General features: G+C 34.5%; 2 protein-coding genes and 1 long non-coding RNA gene across 4 annotated transcripts; 1 reads left to right on the top strand and 2 right to left on the bottom strand.

Moving 5' to 3' along the window:
- Nucleotides 1-2,137, bottom strand: LOC128195591 (uncharacterized). Its single transcript, XR_008247254.1, has 3 exons — nucleotides 1,995-2,137; nucleotides 1,771-1,842; nucleotides 1-93 (listed from the first exon to the last, which is right to left on the bottom strand). It is a non-coding gene; the product is annotated as an uncharacterized LOC128195591 (long non-coding RNA).
- Nucleotides 2,138-3,534: 1,397 nt separating this feature from the next.
- Nucleotides 3,535-8,476, top strand: LOC108329476 (fructose-bisphosphate aldolase 6, cytosolic). 2 transcript variants are annotated; one of them, XM_052873928.1, is made up of 4 exons: nucleotides 3,535-3,681; nucleotides 5,209-5,436; nucleotides 5,525-6,351; nucleotides 8,043-8,476. In XM_052873928.1, exons 1-3 carry the CDS (start codon nucleotides 3,654-3,656, stop codon nucleotides 6,343-6,345), a joined length of 1,077 nt encoding a protein of 358 aa, XP_052729888.1. In that variant the 5' UTR covers nucleotides 3,535-3,653; the 3' UTR covers nucleotides 6,346-6,351; nucleotides 8,043-8,476. The 2 variants fall into 2 exon arrangements, with proteins under 2 accessions (XP_052729888.1, XP_017419179.1); XM_017563690.2 differs by lacking the exon at nucleotides 8,043-8,476 and having other exon boundaries at nucleotides 5,525-6,535.
- Nucleotides 8,477-9,928: 1,452 nt separating this feature from the next.
- On the bottom strand, nucleotides 9,929-13,412 carry LOC108329242 (trihelix transcription factor PTL). Its single transcript, XM_017563368.2, has 2 exons — nucleotides 12,492-13,412; nucleotides 9,929-11,680 (listed from the first exon to the last, which is right to left on the bottom strand). The coding sequence occupies exons 1-2, from the start codon at nucleotides 12,992-12,994 to the stop codon at nucleotides 10,420-10,422; spliced, it is 1,764 nt and encodes a 587-aa protein (XP_017418857.1). The 5' UTR covers nucleotides 12,995-13,412; the 3' UTR covers nucleotides 9,929-10,419.
- Nucleotides 13,413-15,238: the final 1,826 nt, after the last annotated feature.

Below are 15,238 nucleotides of genomic sequence, written 5' to 3' on the forward strand. Positions count from 1 at the left end.
ATCCAAGAGTTTAGATATCTAAATCCTACGCAGACTGTGCAGCAACATCATTCTCCTCCAGCTCTTGCTCCAGAGGTATTTCCTCAACCACATCTGCTCCCATCCAAGTGGATGATCATCGCAAAGAAAAACATACACAAACAACACACAACACAGAAGCAAGGGTGAGCTAGATAAACAGGCAGTAATCATACTGTTCAATCAATTAATAATCATCATGCTTGGTATATATAAAACGGTTAATACATAACACATTAAACCATGACTCTAACACTCAACACGACTCATCCGGATTAGTATAACTGTCGAACTATTGGTCGTCTTTGCACTTGCGTAGTTCAGCTGGCACTCCCCAACACTATGCAAGGTAAATCCCCCAATCTGTCTATGTCTAAACTCTAAGACTATAGACGATGACCTCCCTCTACTCTCACCACTTACAGTGCTCTCGTCTATCTGAGTATGAACAGTGCTTCGAGTGTAGGGATAGACATACCAGTTCAAAGCTCCATACAGTTATACAGAACAACATCAACACCCCACACATCACTTTCAATCATCTCACCCTGAGATGTCCACTTCATACTCAATTACATCATTGTAATTCACATTCATATGTTTTACAACCACTCAACAACACCATACATACATCTTGGCAGTCAAACAACATCAATCAATCTAAACAGAAGAAGAAAAATGAGTGAGATCCCCTCCATGCACCAGTTTACGTTCATATATATATATATATATATATATATATATATATATATATATATATATATATATATATATATATATATATATATATTATGATAACAATTTATATCATACGTTTCATATGTTAATATAATATATATCATGCTTTCCTAACTTATATTTCCATAACATTTAATAATATACATATATATATATATATATATTATGATAACAATTTATATCATACGTTTCATATGTTAATATAATATATATATCATGCTTTCCTAACTTATATTTCCATAACATTTAATAATATACATACATATATATTATGATAACAATTTATATCATATGTTTCATATGTTAATATAATATACACACACACATATATATATATATATATATATATATATATATATATATATATATATATATATATCATGATTCTTATTTGGTAAACTACTTGTCTAATTTTTATCATAGTAGAGATCTTACTTTCCCCCAATTGGTCACCTGAGAGGGTTCAGATGTCTGAACGTATCAGACTCACCTTCGGCGCTAGCACATATGACTAGTCACAACGTACTGGACCAGGCCAGGGCTGCTCTATGATCAGGGATGTGCCAACTCAAGTTTTTAAGTCCCCTCTATCCTACCAACAAAGAAAGGCTTTTAACAAGTTATGATTTAATTATCTAAGTTATTAAAACTGTCCTACAATGTTCTAGACATCAAATACCCAATTATATATATCACCCTTCCCCTCACAGTAACCTTAAACAGTACCTGCCCATATACATGCTATCACAGAGCCCTTACTCCAAACCCTCCAACCAGAACAATTTCAACCAAAACAGATTAATTTCAACAGAGACACTTACAAACATAATTGCCACATGTACCAGTTCAACACCAAAGCATAAATTATTTAAGCACAATTCCACAGTCTCAGTTATAATTATCCAATAAAAATTAACATCGTAGAACAACTTCACAAGAACACACCAGTTCAACATTCAACCTGCATATATTTGTATAAAATATATTCATACAAAAATAATTAGCTCCCCTTACCTCAGAGTCGAATTACCAAGCTCACAGAACTCTCCTTTACGGTGTCTCACCAAATGAGAACTCAACCAAACCCTATAAACCGCCAAGGGGTGACAGTAACAGCTCTTAGAGCTTGATTTATCAAACAAAAAAAATATAAACAAAACCCCCTAGTAACATACAACCAGTAGCATTGCATGTTCTAGGTTTGAGAATGGAGACAGAGAAGGGAAAAGTTGACTCACCGGTCCAATCGAAAATGCGATCGGTTCAAAAGGAAGCCTTTGGTGAGATGAACGTCTGAGCACCCTCCAACTCAAGATTGAAAGGTTCAAAGAGCTGGAAATTTAGAGAGAAGACAGAGAGAGTTAGGGCTTGAAATTTTTAGAAAGAGAAGCTCAGAAAATTAGAATCTATTGACTTAGAGAGATGGGTCAGCTGCCCCACATAGGGCCCAATGACCTAATGATTCTAAGGCCCTTACATAAATGATTTTGTTTATTTCGATAATATTTATCAATTTATCTTGTATTGACAAAGAGATGATAAATTTAAATTATCAGTGACAAAAATAGATCAATCACGCTCCCATTTTGTCTATTTGTCAAAAATGAAATAGGAAAATTTGACCCACACACAAAAATACTCACAAATCTTGACTCGCTTGCCAATGAACGAGTTAGAGAGATTGATGGACTAATTTTCTAATTTATTTTAAAAATTATTTATATATATATATATATTAATTAATTTAAAACAAAATTTTAATCATATAAATATTTTTTAAATATATTTATTATATATGTATTTTTTTTTCAGTTTTTAACTTACTAATTAATGATGCTAATAGGATAAAATAAAATAATCATTACATTTATATTTTAAATTACTTTATTATAGTTAATAGCTGTAACTTAATTTATAATCATATCAGTTATTTAAATTAAAATATCATAAATAATAGTTACATATTTGTAATATAATATAAAGGAATTAATATTTTAAATTATTTTTTATTTCTATTTTTAATTTGAAAAGGTTCATAAACTCATCCAACTCATCTAATCCACTAAACTGACACATTAAAGGTAAGTGAGGACAAATTAATCCGTCTTTTTTAAACTAGAAATTAAAATAAAAAATAATTTAAAATATTAGTTTACATATTAAATTAAAAGATACAAATATGTGAGTTGAAAACTTCAACTCTATCCAACATTTGGATCTACTTTATAGTATTCTGATTTGAATAATCTTCTAATATCATTAACAATAATTTAATTATATTTTTCTCTCAATCTTATGACGTATTTTTTCAAAAATAAAATCATAGAAAATTGTTGAGTTTCAAAACGGAAAATATGTCATATATAATTATTCATTCCAATATATTAATTAAACCAAACATCTTAATTATTTTTTATATTATGTTTTGTAAAAATAAATCATTGAATAATACTTATGCAGTCGTGCTAATTACTTAAGAATAAAAAGCTTTACCATTCTTGAATAATGATAACTTTATACAACTCAAACATACTTGAGTGAAAGATTTTGCAGTCTTTATCAAAGAAAAAACTAATTACAATTAATGATAAAAAGAGTAAAAGAAATAAGAAAACGTGGGGCAGGAATATTTTTTTTTGGAAAGAAAACATTCATGGAAGTTATATATATTGGAACACATAAACATTTAAACTAATTATTTGAACACGTCAAATGAAAAATGATATAGAATTTTACCATATTACCATTACCTGCTTTCCACGCCAACCCATCAAGCAGTAATAAATAGTCACCAAAACCACACTCACTTTTCACAGTTTTTAAACCCTTCTCTTCTTTCTTTCACTTCCTCAAACCCAAAATATTCTTTTCAAGTTTTCCATCAATCTTAAAACACCATGTCTTCCTTCAAGAACAAATACCAAGGTTTGTCTTACATGCCTTTGAGGTTTCTCACACCAGGCTTTATTTTTTCATGTTGTGTGTGTCGTTTGTGTTGAACGATGGTGTGCTTATCTACTAGGCGTCTGATTATGTCTTCTGGGTATCACGATAAACATGTAAAACTTTCATCTTTTCTATACCCTGCTTCACATTTTGGCTGTCTGTGATCACTAAATAAATTTAAATTTATAGATCCAAATTCCGATCTGTGTTTGAATATTTTTTTCGATAAAAAAAAAATTAAATATTTTTCCGATTGAAATTGAGAGCAACCTTCGAATTTTAGTTCCCCGAAAGAACTTAAGAATTTGATTTTATTTTGGGTGCATTTTTGTCCCGGAATTGTCGTGTGATTATTATTTTTTACTGTTCCTTGTATTGAAAGGTTTTGGTTGGGATATTGTTTGTAATATGAAGAAACAAGATCAGCCATAGAAGATATTTTTTTTTAGTAATGTTTTGATCTTGTTTGTGCTTGGTGATCCCTTTCATGAATTCAGAATTTTGGTGTTGAATGATAATGATGTACAAATCTCATAAATATTATACACGAACACTGTTTCAAGGGATGGATTCCTAGCACATATTAGGTGTGTTGTGAAGATGAACTTGAACAAGTGTGAGTCAATAGATTTAAGTAGATTTGAAAGTAAAAATTTTAGATTTAAAAAAATAAAATTTATGAAAATTTGTGAGTAATTTAATTAATTTGATAATTTTTTAATAGATATAAAATTAAGATTACTATTTTCGTCATTATAATAAAATTAATATATTATTATTAGTATTAATAAAAAAGTAAAAGCAAAATATATTATTAATAAAATAAAAAGAAAAAAAAACAAAGCATTCTTTTTACTAATCGGTTTCTTATCTCTCTGGAATCAGAGTCTCTCAATAGAATAAGTTTCCTACCCTTCTCGAATCGATTCCAATTTCTTTTCATCTTTTTCTTTATCTTCACCAACAAATAATAACAATATTGTAAAATACTAATTGTCACCACAAATCCCCTCAAAAGTGAGCAGATGGTATGACGAGCTTCTTTCGCCATTATCGTCATTTCTTCTTGCTAATAGTAAATTCGCGTATATAAAGGGATGAAAAGTAAAAAAAGGTTTACATATATAAAATAATAGTATTGGTAAATTAAAAAATGTCATTTCATTATTTAATATTAAAAGTTACGAACTTAAATATTTTTATTAAATATTGAGGGAGGGCCCCTGGAGACACGTAGATCCTCTAGATCCTTCATTGAATTCTATAATATCGGATTAATAAAACTGATTTCGGTTGATCTTTCTATTTTTATTCAACAGTTTACAATTTTTAAACAAGTTATTTTATCTTTTTTGAGGGAGTTAAATAAGTTTTGAGAGATATTTATTCTTACCTGGCTTCTCCTCCTTGCTTATTCATGTGAAGTTGAAGAGAGATTATTGTATTGTGGTAATATGGCTTGATTATAAAAATGTACATGTTGTAATGAATATACATGAAATGCAGATGAACTGATTGCCAATGCTGCTTACATTGGCACTCCCGGGAAGGGTATCCTTGCCGCTGATGAGTCAACTGGTACAATTGGCAAACGTTTGGCCAGCATCAGTGTCGAGAATGTTGAAACAAACAGACGTGCTCTTAGGGAACTCCTGTTCACGACACCCGGTGCTTTTCATTGTCTCAGTGGTGTCATACTGTTTGAGGAAACTCTATACCAAAACACCGCTTCAGGTATTCAAATCATGCGTTTCTCTACTTTACAAGCAAACATGCTGTTACATCGTAAGTTTCTGAACTTTTATCACGTAATTGATTGCAGGAAAACCCTTTGTAGAGTTGTTGAAGGAAGGTGGTGTTCTTCCTGGTATTAAGGTTGACAAGGGCACCGTGGAGCTTGCCGGAACTAATGGTGAAACCACCACTCAAGGTTTGGACGGGCTCGGTCAGCGTTGCCAGAAGTACTACGAAGCCGGTGCCCGTTTTGCCAAATGGCGTGCCGTGCTGAAGATCGGTCCAAACGAACCATCCGAGTTGGCTATCCATGAAAATGCCTATGGTCTTGCTCGATACGCAGCCATATGCCAGGAGAATGGCCTGGTGCCTATTGTGGAGCCAGAGATTCTGGTGGATGGACGCCATGACATCAACAAATGTGCGGCAGTGACTGAGCGTGTACTTGCTGCATGCTACAAGGCACTGAACGACCACCATGTTCTGCTTGAAGGAACTTTGTTGAAGCCCAACATGGTGACTCCTGGTTCGGAGTCTCCAAAGGTGACCCCAGAGGTGATAGCTCAATACACTGTTGCGGCGTTGCAGAGGACTGTTCCTGCTGCAGTTCCGGCTATTGTTTTCTTGTCTGGTGGGCAGAGTGAGGAGGAGGCGACCCTGAACCTGAATGCCATGAACAAGTTGCAGGGAAAGAAGCCATGGTCTCTTTCTTTCTCTTTTGGAAGGGCACTGCAACAGAGCACTCTTAAGGCATGGGGTGGGAAAGATGAAAACATTAAGAAGGCTCAGGATGCCTTCATTGCTAGGTGCAAGGCAAACTCACAAGCAACCTTGGCAACTTACAAAGGTGACGCTACCCTTTCCGAGGGTGCCTCGGAGTCTCTCCATGTCAAGAACTACAAATACTGAAAAAAGGTGTTCGCTTCCTGTCGTTGCTTCTCATGTTGCTTTCCCTTTCGATTTCTGTCATTCAGTTTTCTATTGTCAAGTAGTTTCGTTATATGTTTCGATCAGAGTAGGTTCTGAAAAATAATTTTGCTTCCTGGTATTTGCATATAAAACTCTGTCCGTGATAGTTACCCGATTCCAGTTCAGTTCTTTTTCATGAATCATCAGAAAATTTTCATCATTAAAATTACGTTATTATAACTGGGAACGAAAGATAATTATAAAATTATTAATACAATTAAAAATTAATTCAATCACAATTAAAAAACAAACTTGTATCATATTTTAATTTAATTTAAAAATATAACTTGTGATTCTAAATTCGATCACTATTAATAGAAGTAAATATTATTGCAATGTATAAATTTCAATTAAAAAGGGTAATTTGTATTATAAGCTGATTACTTACTACTAATTAAACGATACAAAAATTTAACTCAGTAAGAATAGTATTCGAAATAAATAATAAAAATACATTTTTTTTTTATGTATTTTGACTGATGTACGCAATGAAAACTAGTTTCCATTAGGTTAAATGGTTATTGAAATAGTGAAACTAGGTTCCTTGATACTGGCATTGCTATTTAAACCCATCCTAGAAAAGAGAACTATCCAAAGGTGGGTCTCAATAGTCCATTGGGGGTGCCAATCGCAAAGTTAAATATGGACCCATGAGCCCCATACAAACGCAATACTTTGTAACTCTGCGACGGTCCAACTTTCTCCACCCCACAATTTTCTTGAACACCTCTCATGCTGGGTTTTTCGAATATGAAATATATATTTCGAAATGGTGTCATAATAAAATTATAGGAGGGCGCAAAAAGAAACACTCCAAAGCCTTGTGCAAATCAAACACAAACAAGGATTGTAAAACAAAATAAAAATCAAAGGAGCCTGAACCAAAAAAATGGTGAAGCAAGGAGGTTTGGTCTCAAAAGTTTAGTCAGTGCATGACGAGTTTGATAAAAAAAAAAAATCAACAGAGTATGAGGAAAAGTTATTTATATAGAGAGAGTTTCTCTGTGAATTCATCTTGACCCCATTATTCGATCTACTTTTCTTAACCATACTTAGTTGTGACATATATAACTTTTGCTCTTTTCTTCCTTAACTCTCTTGTTTATCCACCCTAAACAATCCCATTTTTGGAAATGGAAAGGAGATGGACATTGATTAGGTATTACCAGATGTTCACTCAACCATGCACCCTCTCGAACCCTATTAAAAAAAAGGGAAATGGGAAAATGCTAAAGTCTTGATCGGGGAAAGAGTTATGAATTGTAGTGGCTACGATAGGGTAGTTATATTTGGCCTATCCTACCAATGAACTTTATATAGACACCAATGTATGTGAGGAAGCATTTCCCTCTCGCTGCCATTGAGAAGTCAGAACCTGATTGCGTATTTTTAACTAAGGGTGAGATCGATAAAGCTTACCTTTTACAGCCCTAAATAATTAAAAGCAGCACCCCAAGCCAGAACTTGCTGTCTTGATTCTGGACCAGTACATAAACTTTTTTTTTTTTTTTTTTAGTTTTTCTTGAGGTGCAGGGTTCAGCTGAGTAAGTGGTCACGTCAGGGGCATCAGAGAAAAAGCACATTGTTATATTTATATAAACACTTTAATTTGCTATCATGTTTCCATAATTGTACAGGTGATGCGGTTTTGCTCCTTTGACCACCCAATTACTTAACTGCCTCTAAATAAGCGTGAAGACAAAGCAAGGAAGAAGGTTGAAGAGAGAAACGAAAGTTGTGTTGTGTTATGATAAGGACTGCCAATATGTCTCCCCAACCCTTGCATTTGGTTTTCCTTTAGCAGGAAACTTCTTTACTCTTTCCCAGGTACGGATACTGTCTGCCCAGGAGCGTAAGATGTATCAGTAATATTTATGTAATGCTTATGCATATGTATGTATCTGTGTAGTAGTAGCGATAGTAGTGCCACTACTACATACCCTCACAATGCAACAAAATACTTACACTGCAGATAAGACCCTGTGTACATGTCATGCTACTGTCACTCACTATCCTACAAAAAGTATGAAATAAATAATTTCATTTTGGGCTGTGGCCTATTTCACTTTCCTCACTTTATGATGTATTAATGCTTGATTCACCTTCCAATGGCATACGCCACGCCAGGGCCAGTACACGCAACTCGCAAGGTAGGGTTTTTATCTTTATTATATATATCAGAGGTCTAAACTCAATGCCTTCCACATCTCTCAACCTAAGCTACCCCTTATTCTTCAATTATTCAAGGAAACTCCCCAAAAGTCAATTCTAGTACACATTATCTTAAAAATCCCTTCTTTTTTCATATATATGATTACTACTTCATTAAAAATGGCAGCACTGCCTTACTAAGTCTGCAAATGATGTAGGAATTAATGTAACCCATTAAGCATGCTTAAACGGAAGCTTAATTGGATTTTGAATGGAGCCTGCTGAGTTCTATGTCAACTTGTTATATGTTATGTATTTATAATTGTTTTCTCATGCAAAAAGAGGAAGAAAATACCACAACAGAGGTCAATGCACTGTTGTCAAGGATTTTGCTTCTCTCTTGCTCCATATCACAACCAACCAGGACCACACAATAAAACTGAGAGCTGAATGGCTATAGAGAATTCCCGTGCAGTTACTTGCCGGATAACATTTATTGATCCTTCTGTACAACCCAGCCAATAGTATGGTCACGTTAGTGACCTATCAAGCTAAATAGTACAAAGATGTTCTACTAGAAGTTGTAATATATATATATATATATATATATATATATATATATATATATATATATATATATATATATATATTGATATTAGCTTAACGTTTCCTTCACCTTTAACACAAAATATAGCTTTAGACCGCGTGCAATGGAGAAGTTTCATTTGCAATCAGCCACCGCTTTTGCCAGCTGAAGTAGTAAAGGTTTGATAGGGTTGGGGTTTAGATTCGTTGTGGTTAAGTAGGCCAAGCAACAGAAAACATTGCTGTTATGAAATGCTTTTTTGGAATCTCTAGGATCAGTGTAGTTGTGAAAAGTTGTGTTGTGATTGTTTGAAGACGTTATAGATTTAAAATTTATGATGGTCGATGCAAAAAAATCATTTTTTTCTAGGCATAATAATGCATTTTATTTTTATAATCTTTTGGAGATTCGATTATACAAATATGAAACACTTTCTTTAGTTTAATGTGCCCCAATAGTAGTGCGCACGCGAGGCTGCAACATAATCTAGCTCAGTGACAACTCTAAAAGGTTTCTTATTTAAGTATTCATTGGCTAATCAAATTATATTAAATTATTTATAAATAAGTTTGAGTTCATTGATCTGCAAAGTAAAGTGAAAAAGAAAACAAGAAAAAAACAGCCTATAAGAGTTTGATAGTTTAGTCCCCTAGTCTGAACCAGCAGAAATGCTGGTCCTTTAATTCAAAAGATACCTTCTCAAAGAAAATCAGGCTTTTTCTTATGCTTGAAACAATTAATATTCCATGCTTAAACAATATCCATCAATACATCACTTTCACCTCCTTCATAAAAATATTGACTAATAAATAAAACCAAAGAAATTTAATTACAGTCTTCAGTACACAAACAGAAAAGGCCCGCACAGATAAAATATCCAAAAATTACTAAAAAAAAAGGCAAGATGGGTGTAGGAGGAGAGAAAGAGGGTGACCAAGTGGTGATATAAACATCATTGGAAGATGCAACATATGAAGTAATACAATTGCAAACTCCATTTGCACGCATAAAAGAAACCTGCTTCTAGAGAAACTCACCTGATCTAGTGTCAAATTCATACCCCAATAATTCAGTGATATTTGTCATTGTCTAGTCTCCCTCATTAAACTTAAGTACGTGATTCGAACACATTATTTTTCACCTTGATTCCCATAAATATAATAAGATTGACCACTTTATCATCATCGGTGCCCTATACATAACGGGAGATCGTCTCTCAGATAAATGGCTATGAAATTTTCGTGCCTCTTATAAGTGTCAACCTTATTTCCATCTCATCACTGGTTTTGACTTGCTTTACTAACCTTTAAGCTATAGTTCTCCCACAAATTTGCACTCTCAGTCATCAAGAAGGGAAAGCAGTGATCACCAGCAACTGCATTTCCAACATTTGAATTTGAAGGCGAAGAACCATCATTTTGCAGCCTCCTCTCGTGCCTTTGATCATTAATATCACAATAGGCTCCTCCTTGGTTATACAGGGAAGACTGTTCGCTGTTATCGAAGTAGAAACAACCTCTAGAGTCTTCCTTGCGCTTCTTGTTTCCATCTTTAGCATTCCTTGCGTAGTTGCTGGTACTTTCCCATTTCTCTTTGAACACTAAAGCACTCCTTTCGTAACCAAAACAAGCCATTTTGGTTGCTATTTCCTCCCACATAAACTCTTCCGAACACCCACTTTGCATATACCTTGTCTCCATCTCAGCTCTCAACTGCTGAAGCCTGGTAATCTCAGATTCTGGCCAGCTTTCAGCACCTCTGGCAGTGGTACTATTTAGTATTTCACTCCCATCTTCATTCAGGTTTTCACTGTGGTTCTGAATTCCAGTTACCATTACACCCTCAGGAGATTGAGTACTCTTTATCATCTCATTTCCTGTTAGTTTTTGTAAAGCCTCCATTAAAGCAGCATCCCTGGCTTCAATCCATGCTCTCTCTTTAGCCCAAAATTTGTGTTCCCTCTCCAACCTTACAGCTTCTTGTCTCCTCCACTCTTCTTCTCTTAGCACCCTCTCCTTTTCTTTCTGTTCCAGTGTCTTCGTGAGTTTGTCCAACCACTCCTCTTGCTTGTCCACCAGCTTCCTCATCTGTGAGTCAATGAAGTCTTTTATCTTCACCTTCCAGCTTCTTCCGCTCAACCTCTTTCTCCTCTTCTCCGTGGAGTCGTTGTCCTTGAGTCCCCCAGTGCTATTCTGATCGTTGTCATCCGATGATGACGTGTCCAAATCAGTGGTGTTGGTGAGACTTAGGCTATCGCAATGCTTTTGGGAGTGAAACATTTCTTGATTTGTTTGAGAAGGGTTGTGGCTGTTTGAGTGGAAACGAAGGCTGCCACTACCAAAATTGGTTTCTGGTACCGAGGTTTGGTTACTGTTTTCACCATATAAGGCTTCAAGTTGACGAAAGAACCTGTAATGTTTCCCATCCTGTCTTCCAGCTTTTCCCTCCTTTGTCTTCTTGTAATATTTGTAGAGGTTCTCAAACTTCTCCCGGCACTTCTTCCCGCTCCTTTGATATCCATGTTCTTCAGACATGATCCTTCAACATTAACACAAGAAACAAAAAGGCCAAACTGAGCTCAATGTAGGTGATGGAACATGGAACCCTAGTCTGAGCTGGGAATGATGTGAGCGTTCATAATAATAATAATAATAATAATAATAATAATAATAATAACGATAAAAAGCTAACGAAGGTCATGCAGTGACGTTCGCTATGATATTATAGCAACCTAGTTTTAGCAAACGAGCATTGGAATGGGTATAGAAATATGATTCATTGAACGAAGAGCCTGCGGTTGATGTCATCCCACGAGATAAGAGCTAGAATTAAAATAGGGAGCTCCAAAAGCTTCTGAAAGTTGAATGAATTTTGCGTAGGGAAAAACTAGTATTAAACGGTAGGCTATGACTTGCACTTAAAAGAGGCTAGGAAATTTCTAAAAGGGAAAAGGGACAGTGGTAGAGACGTACTAATCTTGGTATATGAACTCAAAGAACTTCGAAGTACACGATCAATAATCGAAAATTGAGTTGTATATAGTATGGTCACCTCAAACAATTAGTGGCATATTATATTTCTCTGAGAGTTTCCAGAAAGTAGTGTCACCACTAGTAACCCAATTAAAACCGATTAAGTGCAGTCATGTTAATAGGAAACCGTCAAGTAGTTACACAGATATTTTGTCCACTGCTTTTATTTGTTTTCATTATTTTAATTTTCAATCCCAAAGAAACAAACAAACAAAGAATTATGATTTTGAGATGTTCAAGTTGAGGAAAAAAAAAGGTTGAAAAGAGAAGCGAGGGAGTACTGTTTTGAAACAGAAGAAAATAAAAATGGTACCTACCTAGAAACTTCATCCCATAGGGGACCCTTTTGATTAGCCTCTTTGAATTTAGAGTCGAGGCGAGATCTGATCTCAAGAAGAGTGAGTGTCTCTTGTCTGGGCCATCTTCCAGTGGAGGCATCTCCACCGATGCATCCTGCGGTCTCACCCTCTAAGCAACTAAGCGGAGGAGTGGAGGCACTAGTGGTGGTGGTGGGAGTGGCAGCAGCGATGCTCGTGTTGTTATTATTCGTGGCGGAATCGGTAGATGCAAAGTCATGAAGACACCGAGGCATTATGTCGGCCACTTGACGACCAAACATCATCATCTCGAAGTGCTGCGAGGCGGCCAGGTTGGGGTGGCCGCCGGGGAACAGCTCCGCCTTGGGCTGCGGCGGCATGGAGGGGAAATGGGTGGACCTCGGGCCGTTCATGAGTTGTCTGAGATCAGTGATGGCATACTGTTGCTGCTGCTGCTGCTGCTGTTCATGGTGTTGATGATGATGATGATGATGGTCCTCCATTTCCACATGAGAAGGTTAGAAAGAAAGAAGAAAAAGATTGAGAGAGATAAAAGGTGAAGGAGAAAGGATGATATAGAGAGGGAAGAGAGTTAAGCGGCAGAGTCGGATCCTGTCGTCCACGAAAAAGATCAAAATTTAAACGCAGGGAAATGGTCCCATGTCTGTGTACAAATGTATGCGTGTGGTGTATGGTGTACGACACTACGAGAGATATTCACTTATTATTCAGATTGAAATGAAATGAAATTCTCTCTCTCTTTCTCTGTTTAATGTTAGTAATAGTAATAGTATTAGTGTGGTGAGGTAATGTGTTATCTCTCTCTCTCTCTCCATCGCTTTATGCTGCTTCCTTCTGTGTCCTTCTTCAGTACAGTGAGAAGGGTGGGGTTGGAGTGTTTCTGGGAGTAAGCCCTAAACCCATCAACCATACAAAAACAATGTTAATGTTAATGTATACCTTGTATTCTTCTTATTCATATTTATTATTATTATATTCTTTTATTGTTATTATGATGATGTTTGATTGCCTAATGAATGCACGACACGTGGTCTAAAGTGAAACGACGAATGGAAGACAGCCGAGTTTGTCTTGCTGACGCGTGTATAGTGTCTTCGATGCTACCTTTTTGACTTTTGGTAATGATTCCATACAACAACATTAACGTGTTCCCTTCTCTTTTTTGTTAAATAATTATATCTTATGTCATTTCTAGTGTTAAGGATAAAATCCATAATTTTTTCCAAATTTTTATTGCATTATGCTATGTCGTATAGCAAAAGAAGTCTTAGATTTTAGACTTGACTTTGAGAAATATTTAAGTAGTATAAATTTGATATACAAAAAAAATTACAAAAAAATGTAGTTCTTATAGTATTTTTATATTAGAGATAAACCGGTAATAATGTTTGGAAAATAGTCTAAAATAAGTTATCAAGATATATTGGTTTATTATTATTTAAAGATAATACTTAATAATTTTGTTATTTTTTATGATATCTCGTGATATCTCATTACATCTATATTTACAACTTAATATTATCATATTGTTAGAGATAAGTTTACCAAAATCTATAAGAATATTTTTATGAAAGGAGACTCAATTCAATTCATATTCGGTCTCATAAATTTACATTACAATTATATTATACTATTCACTTACTAACTTGAATGTTATAATATCATTTACAAGAAAACAAACATTTGTGTAGTGTATGACTATACGAACATATTGAGTAGCCAGTCGTATAAGACCACGAGAAGGGACGCCCAGTCCGAACATGTTATGGTCAATACCATCTCATATCATTCAATTAAGATCGTTAATAAACGATTTATTAGTTGATCGCACAATCATGGAAATGGGAGATCGAAAGGTTGAATGGTCTCTAGCAATAAAAACTCCTAAACATTGCCCCTAATCAAGATTACTTGAAAGAGTTATTTATTGGAAATTGGACTGTAATTGGGCTGTGATTAGGATTCCACTAATCACAAGCCTATCTCGAAACCTATCAATAGAGGTCAAAGATAAAAAGATAGATGATTATATTTATTACGAATTTATTGTGATTCAATCGGATTGATTTAATAACTTCAGCTTCAGAATGTCTTTGACAGGTACACCCAGATGGTTTGGAGCATGGACAAGGAAGAATCTTAACTAAGTTTAAAGAATAACCTAAGCTAACTTTGAGAAAAAAATTGAAGGAATGTTTTGTGGAGACTATATATATATATATATATATATATATATATATATATATATATATATATATATATATATATATATATATATATATATTATAAACTACTTTGAAAAATCTTAGACTCGCGCTAAAAGCTTGTATAATAAATCATGCCTCAATAGTTTATCAAAGTATAAAACATTAAATGCATGAACGTACAACACTCTGTTTGCTTTACTTTTTCTCTCTTTATCTTTGTAGATATTGACAATACCAAGATTTACTCAAAAGCACTACACGTGAATTACAAAGACGTTGTGAAATAGGAAGACATTCCTTAAATGTTTCCTAAAGCGTTATGACTTTCTAAGGCGTAGAAAAGTACATATCTTCATATGGGAAGCCACTTACTCTAAAAAAGGTTAACTCTCTCCGAGTAACAATCATCTCTCGAAAAAATCTATAAAAGGAGGACTCATAACATAATAGAATAACTTTTTTCTAACATTGTATCATTACGATGTTATTATCTCTGAAAGCTTACATCATCTAAGTTTG

The sequence above is a fragment of the Vigna angularis genome, chromosome 2 (assembly GCF_016808095.1).
Source record: "Vigna angularis cultivar LongXiaoDou No.4 chromosome 2, ASM1680809v1, whole genome shotgun sequence".
NCBI lineage: Eukaryota > Viridiplantae > Streptophyta > Magnoliopsida > Fabales > Fabaceae > Vigna > Vigna angularis.